At 54.5% G+C, this 13309-nt stretch overlaps 1 protein-coding gene across 1 annotated transcript in view; it reads right to left on the reverse strand.

Annotated features, from left to right (window-relative positions):
- Positions 1-13303, reverse strand: part of STX1B (syntaxin 1B) — a 17844-nt gene extending 4541 nt beyond the window's left edge. Inside the window, exons 1-7 of the mRNA XM_029946063.1 lie at positions 13150-13303; positions 4940-5014; positions 4645-4744; positions 4454-4528; positions 1895-1968; positions 1423-1531; positions 1171-1244 (exon numbers count right to left, since the gene is read on the reverse strand). Coding sequence (XP_029801923.1) covers positions 1171-1244; positions 1423-1531; positions 1895-1968; positions 4454-4528; positions 4645-4744; positions 4940-5014; positions 13150-13179 — 537 coding nt within the window. The 5' untranslated portion in view covers positions 13180-13303. The remainder of the gene's footprint in view (positions 1-1170; positions 1245-1422; positions 1532-1894; positions 1969-4453; positions 4529-4644; positions 4745-4939; positions 5015-13149) is intronic.
- Positions 13304-13309: the final 6 nt, after the last annotated feature.

The following is a 13309-nucleotide window of genomic DNA, read 5'->3' on the forward strand; positions in this document are numbered from 1 at the left end:
GGCTACACACCTTTACCCTGGCCAGGGCTCAGTCTCCCTTTCTGCCCGCATCTCCTACTTATCCTCTATGAGCCAAAATCATTCAATGGCTGTTTCGCAAGCGGCCCACTCTCCCTGTCATTGTTCTATCTGTGCCCTTTGTCTAGTGGGCCCTTTGCCCATTTCACCATGCCCACGAGTTCTTTGTTTCTTAAAGCACAGTTCAATGCTACTTCCCCCAGGAATCCCTCCCTGACTCCAGCAGTTAACCTTAGTTAACCTCCAGTAGTTAACCTTGGGGCCTGTCTGCAGGCTGAGCATCCCTCAGAAAAGATCCCAACCGCCTGGCATGGTAATGAGGCGTTTCCATTGCAATGGTGGTGGGTTTGTTGGCAGGGATCACTTCTACCCTCTTGGGACCCACCAAGCTCCCCTCCGTTCTCAGAAAGCCTGGGCAGAGCTGTTGGGAGGGCTCCAGGTTAACTGGCCCTAACCAATTTGCTCAAAGCTAATGTAACAAAGATCAGCTCTGTAAATTACCATTTGCTGAAAACTGCTACATAGTCACTGAACATAACTTGTATTCAGGTCTAGAAATCTAAGCCAGAGCCATTCTGCCAGCAGAAGCAGAGAGACAGAACTGGGCAGGCCAAGGCAAAAGCTACAAAGAGAAAGAAGAACTACAGCGGGGAAGCCCATCCACTCACACCGAAGGTGACAAGGGCAGGGTGCAAAACTTCAGCAAAAGCAAAACTGGTATTTTAAAAAATGTTTCAACATGTACACGGATTAGTCATTTGGTGAAATGACCCGTTGCAGGAGGGAGCAGTGTATTTTAGCATTCAAGACCCTACCTACCCCTGAGAGGAGACCGCAGGTCTAGATCCTGGCTCTGAGGCCTTGGGCAAGTTATTTAATCTCCTCATCGGTGAAATCTGGCTGCCCGAGAGGGTGACGGTGAGGGCTGAATGAGGTAGCAGGTAATGGTAGATATTTTAAGGGCTTAGAACAGTGTCTGGCTACTCAAAATGTTGGCCATTTTTATAGGGGTGCCTTCCTCTCTGTCCCCATGGAATTCCCCAGTTGCAGGTCCTGGCTTCCCACTCTTATTCCAGGGTGGACTTAGAACCTTAGCTCAGCCTCGGCTTGGGGAGGTTTTCCAAAACAAGACCCACCCCCACCCGGGCTCACATCATCGGTGAAGATGGCCAACTTCCCGCTCTCCAGCATGTCTTCCAGTTCTTCGTTCGTCGTGGTCCTTCCAGCTGTGGGGAGAAAGCCCTCCCTGCTCAGGGACTGGGCCAGTCTGGGGGCCTGAAGTAGTGGGATGGGGCAGAGACCCAGGAGCCCACCCTCCCACCTGGCCTTAAGGTCTCCAGGGAGAGGAAGGGCCTGGAAGCAGGCTGGGGCAAGCCTGGGGACTTTGAAAGGGGGCACACGCACTGATCTCCAGCTGCCGCTGAATCCGGTCCTTGCAGCGGTCCCGGTACTTGGACTGGGTCGCGTTATATTCGGTCATTACTTCCACGAACTTCCGGGAGAGTGTGGAGTGCTAGGGTAGGGGTACAAACACATCAGGAGGGGGGCAAGGAGGCAGTGGAGAGAGGAGGAGCCGAGTTGGCCCTTCTTTAACTCGCGTCGCGATCCCAAACCCTGACAATTGCTCAGTCCCTGGACGCCCCTGCCCCCAGGACCCCCCACCCCAATCCAACTCTCTAGCCAGCGGGGTCCCCACAGTGCACAGAGATAAGGCCCCGCCCCGCCCCCTCCGCATAACCCCGCCCAGGCTCCTCATTGGCCTCGCCCAGCGCCTTGCCTGCTCAGCCCGCCCGCTATCTTTTCGCAGGGCTCCTGCCAGGAGTGCCCCCCATTGCCGCCCGATCCGGTCCCCTCCCTCCAGGCTGCCACCTCCTACCTGGGTCTTGCGGATGCGCAGGTCCGCGGAGGAACGGTTCAGCCCCTCCTCTTGTTCAATGCTTTGCTCGATCGCTACGGGAGAGAGGGTGCAGTGACCGGCGGGAGACCCGGGGCATGTGGGGCGGGGGTCCAAGAGGTAGGAAGGGTCGACACCCCGAGGCAGGCCCCAGGCCTGTGAAGAGATGTCACACCCATGGCGAAGGCAGACAGTAAAGGATCCAAGGGGCAGGGGCAGGAGGCGGGTGAATAGAGGGACCGACATTTCAGGGGGTCTCGAAGGCAGGTAGGAGGGGAGGTTTCGGGTCTGTGGGTAGCCAGGCAGAAAGGGGCTACTTGTTCAGGAGGAAGGGTTGGATCTCGGAAAGTCCCACAGCTGTAACTGGTGCTTAACCCCACTGAGGGGGTGTGGGCCCAGTCCACTGGAGGGTCTCCAGTGTGTGGAGAACTCTCCATTTCCTGTGGCCTCTGGAAAGAGGGCAGGAACCCATCCTGAGGTTTTTCTGGCACAAGGCAGGCACTTCGGTGTGGGTCAGGTTCTAGTGGCCGCCCTTTTCTTGCAACATCCTAGGGTGAGGGAGGGATGTTCCAATGGAAAATAGCTCTCCCCCAGCCCTGCAAGGTGATCCCTATTTTGGGAATTCCCACTTCTAAAGGATGTTCTGGAAAAGTGCACAGATTAGCCGGGAGTCCTGCTTCTGGATCATGCACTCCTGACATCTATCATGCAGATGTTCTAAAAAAGAGCTTGTATGTGATAAGATCTACAGTGCTCTGAAAATGCAGCAGGGATGAATCACCAGGCCCTCCAGACCTGGAAGGGCCTCCAGACCATTCTTGAGAACATCACTTCTCTGTTCTGCCGGCAGCAGGGGGAGATATGGGGCTGAATAGCAACCCCAATGCTCCCGTGCCAGCAACGGTGGGCACCGTGACCAAGTGACACCTCTGGCCCACCTGCTGCTGGGAAAGCATAGGATGTCAGAACCAGAGATGTCAGAACCTCTGGCCCATTCTTGGAACCCTATGGTCAGACCTGGGGCTGGAGCCGAGCCCTGGAGTGAGGGGTACTTTACAGGCTTTCATTGACTTCTTACAACAATCCTAGGAATTCAGCCCCTGTTCACCCTAGAAACTGAGGTTCAAATGGGTAAAACAACTCACTCAAGGTCACATACAAAGCCCAGGCTCATGCCACCAAATAGCTGGAGAAAGAGGGAGAAGAAGAAAATTTTCTCTTTTTCTGGAGGTCTGGAAGGTCAGCTTCTCTACATCACTGCTAATTTTCCTCTTTCTTGGGCTGTTCCTGGACTCATTGATCCATGGAGCCCGCCTCTCGGTCAGAGTCAACAGGCCCAAAGAATCACTGAGCCCAGCGATTTGTAAACGGTGTTCCGTGGAACCCTGCTTCTGAGAAAGAACCTCCGGGACTGTTGCCAGGAGTCAAGAAGGAGGTGAGACAGGTAGGGCCCTCCCAACCACAGTGCAGCCAGAACAGCGTGACTTTTATGTGTTGTATATACTGGAATTCTCTGTAAGATTTCATTTAGGGAAAAAAAAATGGCTACCAAAAATAAAACCAAACCAAAAAAAAGAAAAAAAAGAAAAAAAACCAACCCAAAAGCCTGCTTTGAAATTGCTTCTGTTTTTCTTACTGCACCAATGAGAAAGCTGAGGGGAGGAGGGAGTTGAGGATCGAAGTTGAACTCCGTCTGTCTGGATTGGTACTGAACGTGCTCCCAGTTTCGGTCATTTTCCTTTCCAGCACACAAGTATAAATGGCTTATTTTTACAGATCAGCACTGGAGGCTCACACATGACCTCCCACTGACTCCGGAAAGGCATGGAGTCCCCGTTCTCATCTCTCTGGACCAGTGTTAGTACGCGTAAGGCCAGGCATCTGACACGACACCTTCTCCCCAAAGCCCAGCAATGTGCCCCAGACAAAGTAGGGGCCTGGCAAATGTTTTCTGATGCTGAATTACCACTTCACGGTAACAAATGCGATTCCGCTGGCACCGGCAGACAAGGAGGTTCCCAACCCACAATGCTTTGAGGGAAGGCGGTTATTACCAGCACCCAAGTCCTTAAATTAGAGCGAATACATAAGCATTTGGCAGGTCCCTCCTGAAAGCTTGCCAGCTCCTGATGTCAGCCACACAGTCCAATCTGTCCTGAGCCGATGATACCAATTCAGAAGCATTTGCCGAGCCCACCTACTGGGTGCTTAGTGCTAGGCCCGGCACCTGTTCTGGAGAAATAAGGATTTAATGAAACTAAAGCCACTCAGAAGACAGTGTTTTCTGGTGGACCTTCCTGCTGATGGATCCAGCAGAGCGCAGACGCAACTTGGACAAAACCCCCCGCTCTCCCTCATTTCTTCGTCATGTTTCTTTCTCCAAAGAATCTGGAGCAAGGAGGGAAATCTGGGGTTTTGTGCTTTCTCGCTGTTTAGGAATCTGGATCCTGGACATTTGTAGGCCTTCCTTATTGAAAGGCATGTTTGGTCCAATGAGGGCACAGCTGTTTTTCTCCTTAGTCTGGGGATTGCATTCCTCACCTTTCAACTTGGACCGAACCTTGTTGGCAGTCTTCTTGATGTCTGCGGTGAGGTCCTCCAGCTCCTGTTTGGTCTCTGAGGGGAGAGCCAGAGAGGATGACATGTATGGATGGGAGCCCAGAACCCCCCGCCCCCCGCTCCCCTACAGTCTAGCCCCACCCCCGTCACAGCCACCCAGAAGCAGCACTCACTCTCATCTGGGTTGGGGGCGGCCAGGATGGCACTGTGCTGTTTTTTCACTTGCTCCACATCCTCTGACAGCTTCTCGATGCAGCCCCGGATCTCTTCCACCTGTGGCAGCAAATCAGCTGTACCCAGCCGAGTTGCTGAGCCAGACAAGGGGCCCCGGGGGCTTGGTCGGGGTTCAGGTAAATGGGCCAGATTTAAGGGCCACGGGGATGTAGAAGTGGAGAGCAGGGACCGGGTGAAGGAAGTTGTGGGCTGGGGGCCAGCTTCTGGGTCCGAGAGCATCGGAAGCTCAGTTACCTGTTCAAAGAACTCATCCATAAAGTGGTCCCGATCCACATGGACCACCTCCTCTTCATCATCACTGTCTTTCGCCTGGGAGGCAAGAGAGGCAGAGTCCATGAACAGTCCCTACCCCGAGTCTGATGCTCCCAGCTCTAGGCTCAGAGCAGAGAGAGGTCTAGGGAGAGGTCATACGCAGGGAGGGGGCAGGTCAGATGCAGGTCATACGCAAGGGCACCAAGCAGTCAGAACCAAGACTGGCTCTCTTGTGGAAGAGGGTCCCGGAAGTCCGGTAGCTGACAGCCCAAAGGACAGGGTGGAGGGAGGGAATTAGCAAAAAGCACCCTCTCAAGGGTGAAATTGGCCCAGTCACCCTGGAGGTGGGTGACACTCAGGACAGCCGCTATGAACCGGTATCATATGAACCGGCTAAATGTCAGCCTTGCCACAGTTGGCTCTGGGCTCCCAGAAGGGGTCTGGAATGAAGGCTCCAGGTCCCGACCCTGTCCACTATCCCCAGGCCACTCTGCCCAGGCCTTGCTTTGCTCCCCCTCTCTTCCCCTCCAGCTTCCACCCGGCCAGCCACGTCCCTTGTGCAAGGTCACTTCACTGCCAGCTGCGGGCGCCAAGTTGAGCAAGCACTCAGGCCCAGGGAGGGCTGGAGGAGGGCCGCAGGCAGCATCCCCACCTCCCTGGCTCCCCGCGTCTTCCTCCTGCTGCCTGCTCTCACCCCCTCAGCTGCTCTGCCCCTCGAGCGTATTCACTTCTTTCATCCAGCCTCTCCCAACTTCACACCCACCTACTCTCACTTGCTTGGATTTCCCAGTTGCAACCTGCAGCTGCTCAACCCTCCACCCCCAGGGCTCAGAGACACAAAGGGATTTACCCACCCACACCGCCAGCGCCACCGCCACCGCCAGACAGACCAGTGACATGGACAGAAGGGCTGACACACAAGGTACACAGAAATAGGCCCCCTGACACCCACACGGAGAGATGCTGACATGCTGACGTTCACCCACACACACGGCCCCACAGCAAAGCTGCCTGCTGACACGTGTGGCACCCCCAGCGACATTCGGGAGGGCTCTTTGTGCCTCTCGGAGCCTCAGGTCTGCACACTCATTCAGAGCTGGGACAGAGTGGGCTCCCCAGCACTACAAACTCTGGGCTCGAGACTCTTCTTATGCGGCGCCTGGGTGGCTCCGTCGGTTGGGCGGTCGACTTCGGCTCAGGTCATGATCTCACAGCTTGTGAGTTTGAGCCCCGGGTCGGGCTCTGTGCTGACAGCTCAAAGCCTGTATCCTGCTTCCGATTCTGTGTTTCTCTGTCCCGCCCCCACTCACACTCTATCTCTCTGTCTCTCAGAAATAAACATTAAAAAAAAAAAACTAAAAAAAAAAAAGAGAGAGAGAGAGACTCTGCTTGGGACAGAAGTCTGAGGTCAAGTACTGAGCCTGTCAAGCTTAATTACACGTGGAGCCCTAATCGGTCCCGGTAGAAATTTAAACAGAGTTTGCTCTGACTTCCAGAAAGAACCTAGCCAAAAAAGGACAGAATCTGACTACCAGAGCCTGAATGAAATCAAGACAGGATCCGAAAGTGTCCACCTGGGGTAGAGCCTGTTGCGATCTGAAGACAAGGGCTCACACGGAATCTCAACGGGGTCCGAGCAGATCAGAGACAGGACCTAACAGAAACCAGACAGGCTCCGACCGAACTAGACTCGGTGCAGACAGATCCCAGACAGCTCGGATCGAACCTAGACAGAGCCAGATGGGACCTAGATGCAATCTAGGCAGCCAAGTGAGCTCGGAATCAGCAGAGCCCCCACGGCACCGGGAGGAGCCCTCCAGCTGCATGCTCTCAACGCCGCCCAGGCTTCCTGCCCGAATGGGACTCAACGGATTCTCCCCACAGACGCCGGGTCCCACCCCATGTCAGAAAACGTGCTCCGCACTTACATTTAATTTCCAGACAATCCCGAACATCCCCTGGGAAAGGGAGACTCCTCTGTCTCTGCCCACAGCTGCCCTCAGAAGGAGGGGTAACACCAGGCTGGGCTCGGGGACTCTGATAGGACTTCAGGCTTCTCAAGTCCCCCCCAGACCAGGGCTATCCCGATAAACTTTGGTCCGGAGAGGCTCTGGGATGCTCATCTCATCTCTGGGGACCCCTGGCTTCCCCTGACACTATGTCCTCAAGCCCCACAGGATCTCCTGTGCCACTGCTCTGACTGCCCACCGGTCATGAGGCGTCTCTCTGGTTCAAGAGCCTGGGAACTTTCCTGTTCTCCGTCTCTTTCCCATACTGACTTTAGATTTTCTAAAGTCTAATTTCCCTCTCCCTTGTTGTTTCCAGAGCCAGGTCCCTTAGATTCTGCCCTGGGGCATCCCAGGCTGCCTGTTTGCTTGTCCTTGAGAGAGGAAGAAAGGTAGAGGCCCAGGGATGACTTCTGTGGTATAATAATTACAGAGAGCTGAGAGCTAATAACCGTCTCCAGTAGACAAACACTTTTACACCCATAATCCCTTTTGATCCTCACCACACAGCCCTGCAAGAAAGGCTGAGCAAATATCACTGTCCCCATTTCACAGATGAGGGAACAGAAGGTCAGAGGGGGAGAAGGGAAGTGACTTGTCCAAGGGCACCTGGGCTGAATGGGCTGGAAGTCACGGGCATCTAAGATATACCTCCCCCACAGCCCCTTCGAGGGCTCGAGACCAGGTCACCTCCTTCCACCAACTCTGCCACCACCTATTTTCTCTCTCAGGGCAGCTCCTGCCAAGGCCCAATCTGGGTGAGGCTCTGTGCCCTGAAATCCTAGGAAAATATTATCTTATAGTAAACCCTTCCATGTACGTCTTATATTCTTGCTATCTCATTTAATCTTTATTTAAAGTCTATAAGGACTACTGGCTAGCATAATTATAATGGCAAACATTTACACAGCATGTTATAATGAGCTGGGCACCATTCTGTGCCCTTTGTGGACATTTGTCCATTTAATTCTTATAATAGCCTCCTGAGGTAGATATTATTATGGCCCCTTTTTTTAGATGGGGAAACTGAGGCACCAAGAGGCTAAAGAACTTGCTCAGGTTAGCAGCTGCAGGGTCACATGATTTCTACCCTCTGAGCTTCAGCCGCTGCATTTTCTGAATGGCGATAACGTTTACTCCAAATGCTGGGCTGGTGAGGCAATGAGACCAGGGAGGAAAAATGCCTAATGCTGCCAGAGAGAAGCAGGGCTTAGTGAGGGTTGGCTAGGACCTGCTGCCCCTCCCACATTGCAGATGAGGAAACAGACTCAGAGAGGTGGCCTGACCTGCCTAAGGCTTCAGAGCAAGTAAGGCCAGAGGTGGGACCAGAAGTGCCTGGTGCTAATCCCAGGTTCTGTCCCCTCCGTCCTGCTCTGCTGTGTCCCCAGTACTGCCGAACTCCTGTGGCCAGGAGAGAAAACCAGTACGAGGCCAGGCTGCAGAAAGAGCCCGGACAGGAAGCCGGGAGATCTACCCCCCCTTGCCCTGATCTGTGATCCCAGGCAGATCTCAGCCCTTCTCTGAGCCCCAGTTCATCTGCAAAAAGGGCAGGCTGGTGCACCGAGGGCCCTCCCTGCTCTGCAGTGTGCGTGTTTGCTAATGAGCATGGCCTCCATTTCTGGAAGAAGTTGGCCAGGCTCAAAGAATGCAGGCTATGGGCAGATGAGATCACCCAGAAGAAGATGATCGTATGGGCTCGATCGACTTTACGGACAATTCCAGCTTGTTTCCTCGTATGCAAAATGAAGAAGATAAGAAATCGAACACATGTGCACTGACTGCAGTGAGCTGGGCCCTGCGGAAAGTGCGTCGTCTCGTAATCACTCCATGAAGCAGAAACTATTCTTATACCCATTTGACAGATGAGGAAACTGAGGTATGGAGAGAGTAAGTGACTTGCTCAAGATTAATCAGCAGGTGCTGTATGGGATGCCGACAGGGTGGCACCTGGGTTTGAACTCAGATTCTCTGCTCTTCCTACTCACCAATTCCTCAAGCGCTTGAAAGGATTAAGTGACAGAGTGCAGAGGTCCTGGGCACCTTCTGGAACTGCCTTGTGAGTAGGGGGCATCAGATCCAAGCCTCTGGCTTCAGTCTTTCCCCATCAGAGACACAAGGGCCCTCGTGTATGTTGGTGTGGGCAGACAACATAGACAGATGCATAGATGGAAGGAGGGAGACAGTGAGCCAGCAGGTCAGAGACCAGAGACAGATGGTAAGAAGGTGACTAACACAGAGGCAGAAAGAGCCTGGTGTTGGGTGACAGAAGTCAGGCAGTGTGTGCATGTGTGTATGTAAACACACACGTGTGCCCCTGCACACCCCACGTACATGCTCACATGTGCTCCGCAGGGGTGCTTGCATCATTTGATCTAGAGGCAGCAGCCTCTCCCCACCGCACCCCCGCTCCTGTCCATCTGTCTCCCTGACTGGGCCTCTCCGCCCTCCCAGCACCCAGCATCGCCCTCCCACCCCCACCTCGCCGCTCTGCCCTCCCCTCCCTACCCACCTACTCCCTTCCTCATCCTCCCTGTGCCCCACGGAGTCATTCATTCACCTAACAGCTATGTATGGGCTGAGCTAAGTCCTCTGGCGGCTGCTAAGAACACAGCGGTGGACCAGACAGGAAGCAGGGCCTGCCTCCAAGGAGCTGCCGTTCCATTGGAGGGAGACGAAGAATGAACAAGATGATTTCAGACTGTGCTAACTGGTAGGGGGGAGATGAACCCGGTGTGAGGGAGAAATGGCTATCGGGGGGGACTTTTTACAGGATGGTCAGGGAGGCCCTTTCCAGGGGTGGGCGACATTTGACGACATAGAATTCAGGTCAGAGGGAATAGCGGTCCAGGCAGAGGAAGAGCGTTCAAAACAGCGGGACCAGCAGAGGGAACAGCAAATGCAAAGGCCCTGAAGCAGGGCTGAACTTGCCCAGCAGAAATGCCCCCCAGTGAAGCTGGGGGACAGAGGTCTATCACCAGGGTTCTTCTGGTCCCCACCCTCTCACACTGGGCGGCTCTTTCCTTATTTCAGGTCTACCCTCATTGTGCCTATCCCATACCTGAGTGCTACACTGATGAGTCAGTCCCTGCCCTTAGAGTGTGTGACTTGTCCTTTAACAGCTCCCATTCCCACCTGGCCTTAAATTCGAACCTCTTTCCCTACAGGCCTCATCTTCCCTACCCCCAGGCCTCCACAGTCCACCATGCAAGCCACAGGTCTCTCTCTCTCTCTCTCTCTCTCCTCAATCTTCTTCTCCAACTCACTTGCTCCTGTTCTCTCCTCGTGAGCCCCGGCCCTGGCTCCGCTCCCAGGACCCTGGGACAACAGTCCAGCCGATTAACTCCCCATCGCAGCCTCCGCTCCAGCCCAGCGCCTCCCAACTCATGCCCAAAGGTGCTTGGTGAACTGGAACACAGAAAACCCTGCTTCGACGCCAGCAGCTGCGTGACCTCGGTCCAGTTGCCTCTCTGGCCCGCAATCCACTCCAGACTAAACTAAGGGTCACATCCTACCCATCACAGGGGGCTGCTATGAAGTTCAAGGGAAATAAGCAAGTTCACCATGGAATAAGAAACGCTCACAAAGCACGGCTGTGCCCAGGCCCCTTCTTGGTACTTTTTGATATTACCTCATTTCAATCCTGGGGACAATCCTGTGAGCAGGTACTATGATTACTCCCAATTCAATCATGAAGAAACTCAGGACCAGAGAGGGTAAGAAACTTAACCCAAGGAGACACAGGAAGTAGCAAAGCTAGGATGTGAACCTAGACGGTCTCGACTCCCAAACCTGTGCCCTTGCTGGGTATTTGATAAACAGATCTGAGAACCGCTGGGGAACTCCAAAATATTGTTGGAAAGATGATCGGGTCCCCTGAGCTGACATCCCCTCCCACCACCGCCCCCCATCACTCTCGGCGCCTCTGAGACCTCTCAACCTCCCACACCCTGTCCGGTCTCTCCTGCTTCCCGGTCTCCTCTCTCTCAATTCTGGTGGGGAGCCCCTCGCACTCCTTACATCTGGCAGCTTCTCCCCACCCCCAACCCCCTCCCAAATCTCCAGTCTCTCTGAGCTGTGACTAACACCAGAGCACCAGCTCCCTTTACCCCTCCATACTACCTCCCCCCTCACCCCCCACTGCTCACCCCTGCAGCCCCAGCACACAGCCTCCTTGCCTCTGGGTAGGGGCTCCCTCACCCACTTGGAAGAGGACTCCACGCCCTGCCTCCCCTTCCATGCTTGTCTTGGAGTTTCCCTCCCTTTCTCTAATTATACCACAATTTCACCACTACCTCACCTCCACTGCTTTCCATTACTCTGGGTTTGGGAGTGATAGAATTGTCTTGGCAGCAGAGGATCTGGGTTCAAATCCACGTTCCTCGCTTGACGGCTGTGTGACCTTGGACAAGTTATTTAACCACTCTGGGCATCAGTTTCCTCAGTTTTAAAATGAGGTAGTTTCTCAGCCTACATACCTTACCAGGAGGGTCTAATGAGATTACAGAAGGCAACCTTCTTTGAAAACTGCAGGGTGAGAGAAGGGGAGTTTAGAGCACCATCGAGTTCAGAGCCAGCTGTGGCCTGTCCTTTACTAGCTCATCCCGATCCCTGATCCCTGATCCTTCATCTCTCTGGGCCTCAATTTCCTTATCTATAAAATGGGATCAGACCAGGGTTGAGATGAGGATCAAAATGAGTAAACATGAATAAAACACTCAAAACAATACCCGGCACCAGGGGGTTAGTTATTTTTGCTATTGCCGTTTTCTGGATGCCTGACCCTTAGGTTCAGGGAAAGTTTAATAAAGAAGCCTTCAAAATTCCCCATCCAACCACCAGTCTCTCCTTCCCTCTCCTTCTTCAACCCGTCTTTCCCCAGAGACGACAGTCACTTATCTTCAAGCCCCTTCCTCTTGTCTTTCTGTAATCTGGTTTCCCACCCTCATATCCAGGGGGCTCTCCAAAGACAGAGCTTTTTAAGACCAAAGAAGCCGAGACACATGTCAACTTGCCAGACTGGAAACCCAGATTCCAGTCTGATCTTCCCACCCACTTGCTTGGTGACCTTGGACAAGTCCCTGCTACCTCCAAACCTCAGTTTCCTCATCTGTCAAATGGGGTAATAACCCTGGGAGCAGGGAACCACCAACAGGCTCCTCCTGGGAAAGACCCAATGCATCAGGATACATCATGGCCGGGGGCTAGTCCTTTAGGAACAGCACCCCACAGGCCCTGAGCACTCAGGCAGCCTGTCGGCTTTGCCTCCTTGGCCCCTAGGTCATTTCTACAAACCCCCCAATACTCTCCCTACCCCAGAAATCATTCTCATCAAGCCCCCACCCCTCAGCCCCTCCAAATGTCAGCCTTCACTGCGGACATCGGTGCTGCCCTCCTCCCCGTGTCACCCAACACAAACTGCCTGGCCAGACTCCTGGAGCTGGACCTCTTCAGGCGTGCAGACCCGGGGCCCACATCAACCTGCTCCTGTCTGCTCAGAATGCCCCAATTCTTCCCCCCAGCAGAACTGCAGAACAGTCCCTGTCACACAACCCAGTTCTGTGGCCCTGTGCATGGAACCTTCCCCCCCCCCCCCCCGGGTCACCCCAGCTCAGGCCTTGGGCCGCGGGCTGTCTCCTGAGGCCACCACTTCCCTCCTTGTCTCTGAGAGGTGCCCCCTCCCCACAGGGAGCAACACACTGTGTGCACACACAAACATCCACTTCATTCACTGCCAGGTGTTGGCACCTCTGTCCCAACCTGTGTCCTTCCCCACAGCACCCCCAAATCTGGGTCCCGCTAGACTCAGCCTGGCCCAGTAACCGCCCCCATCTTTCTAATTCCGCAAATCTGCTCAGGGGATGACAGTACCCTCCAGTTCTCTCCTGATGTTCACTCTCTCCCATCCCCAGATTTGACCCCAGGGCTCTCTTGGGAATGTGGGTATCCAAGGCCCCTGAAATCTCTCCTGCCCCCTTGAGTCTTAATGGCCTCCAACCTCTTCCAGCCGCTGTCCCCAAAATGCAGGTTCATTGGAGACATCAGGTGCCTCCAGATATTGGGGTGCCCTGCCACCAACCTCCAGTCCCATCATTTGCCCCCATGTCCCAGCACCTCCCCCACTCCACCCCCACGCGCTCCCCCAATATTGGGGTCCCGCCCCCCCATTTCCCCCACCCCCAAGCTCACACTTCGCAGCTCCTGAGTCCGATCCTTCATCCTGCGACGGCTCCTCCTCCTCCTCCTCGTCCTCCTGCCTCTGCTGCTGCTCCCTGCCTCCTGCCTCGGTGCTGGAGGCCGGAGTCTGGGGGCGCCGGGGGGCACCGGAGCCGCTGAGGGGGGGCCCGCG

Source organism: Suricata suricatta, chromosome 8 (assembly GCF_006229205.1).
Source record: "Suricata suricatta isolate VVHF042 chromosome 8, meerkat_22Aug2017_6uvM2_HiC, whole genome shotgun sequence".
In the NCBI taxonomy this organism is placed as follows: domain Eukaryota; kingdom Metazoa; phylum Chordata; class Mammalia; order Carnivora; family Herpestidae; genus Suricata; species Suricata suricatta.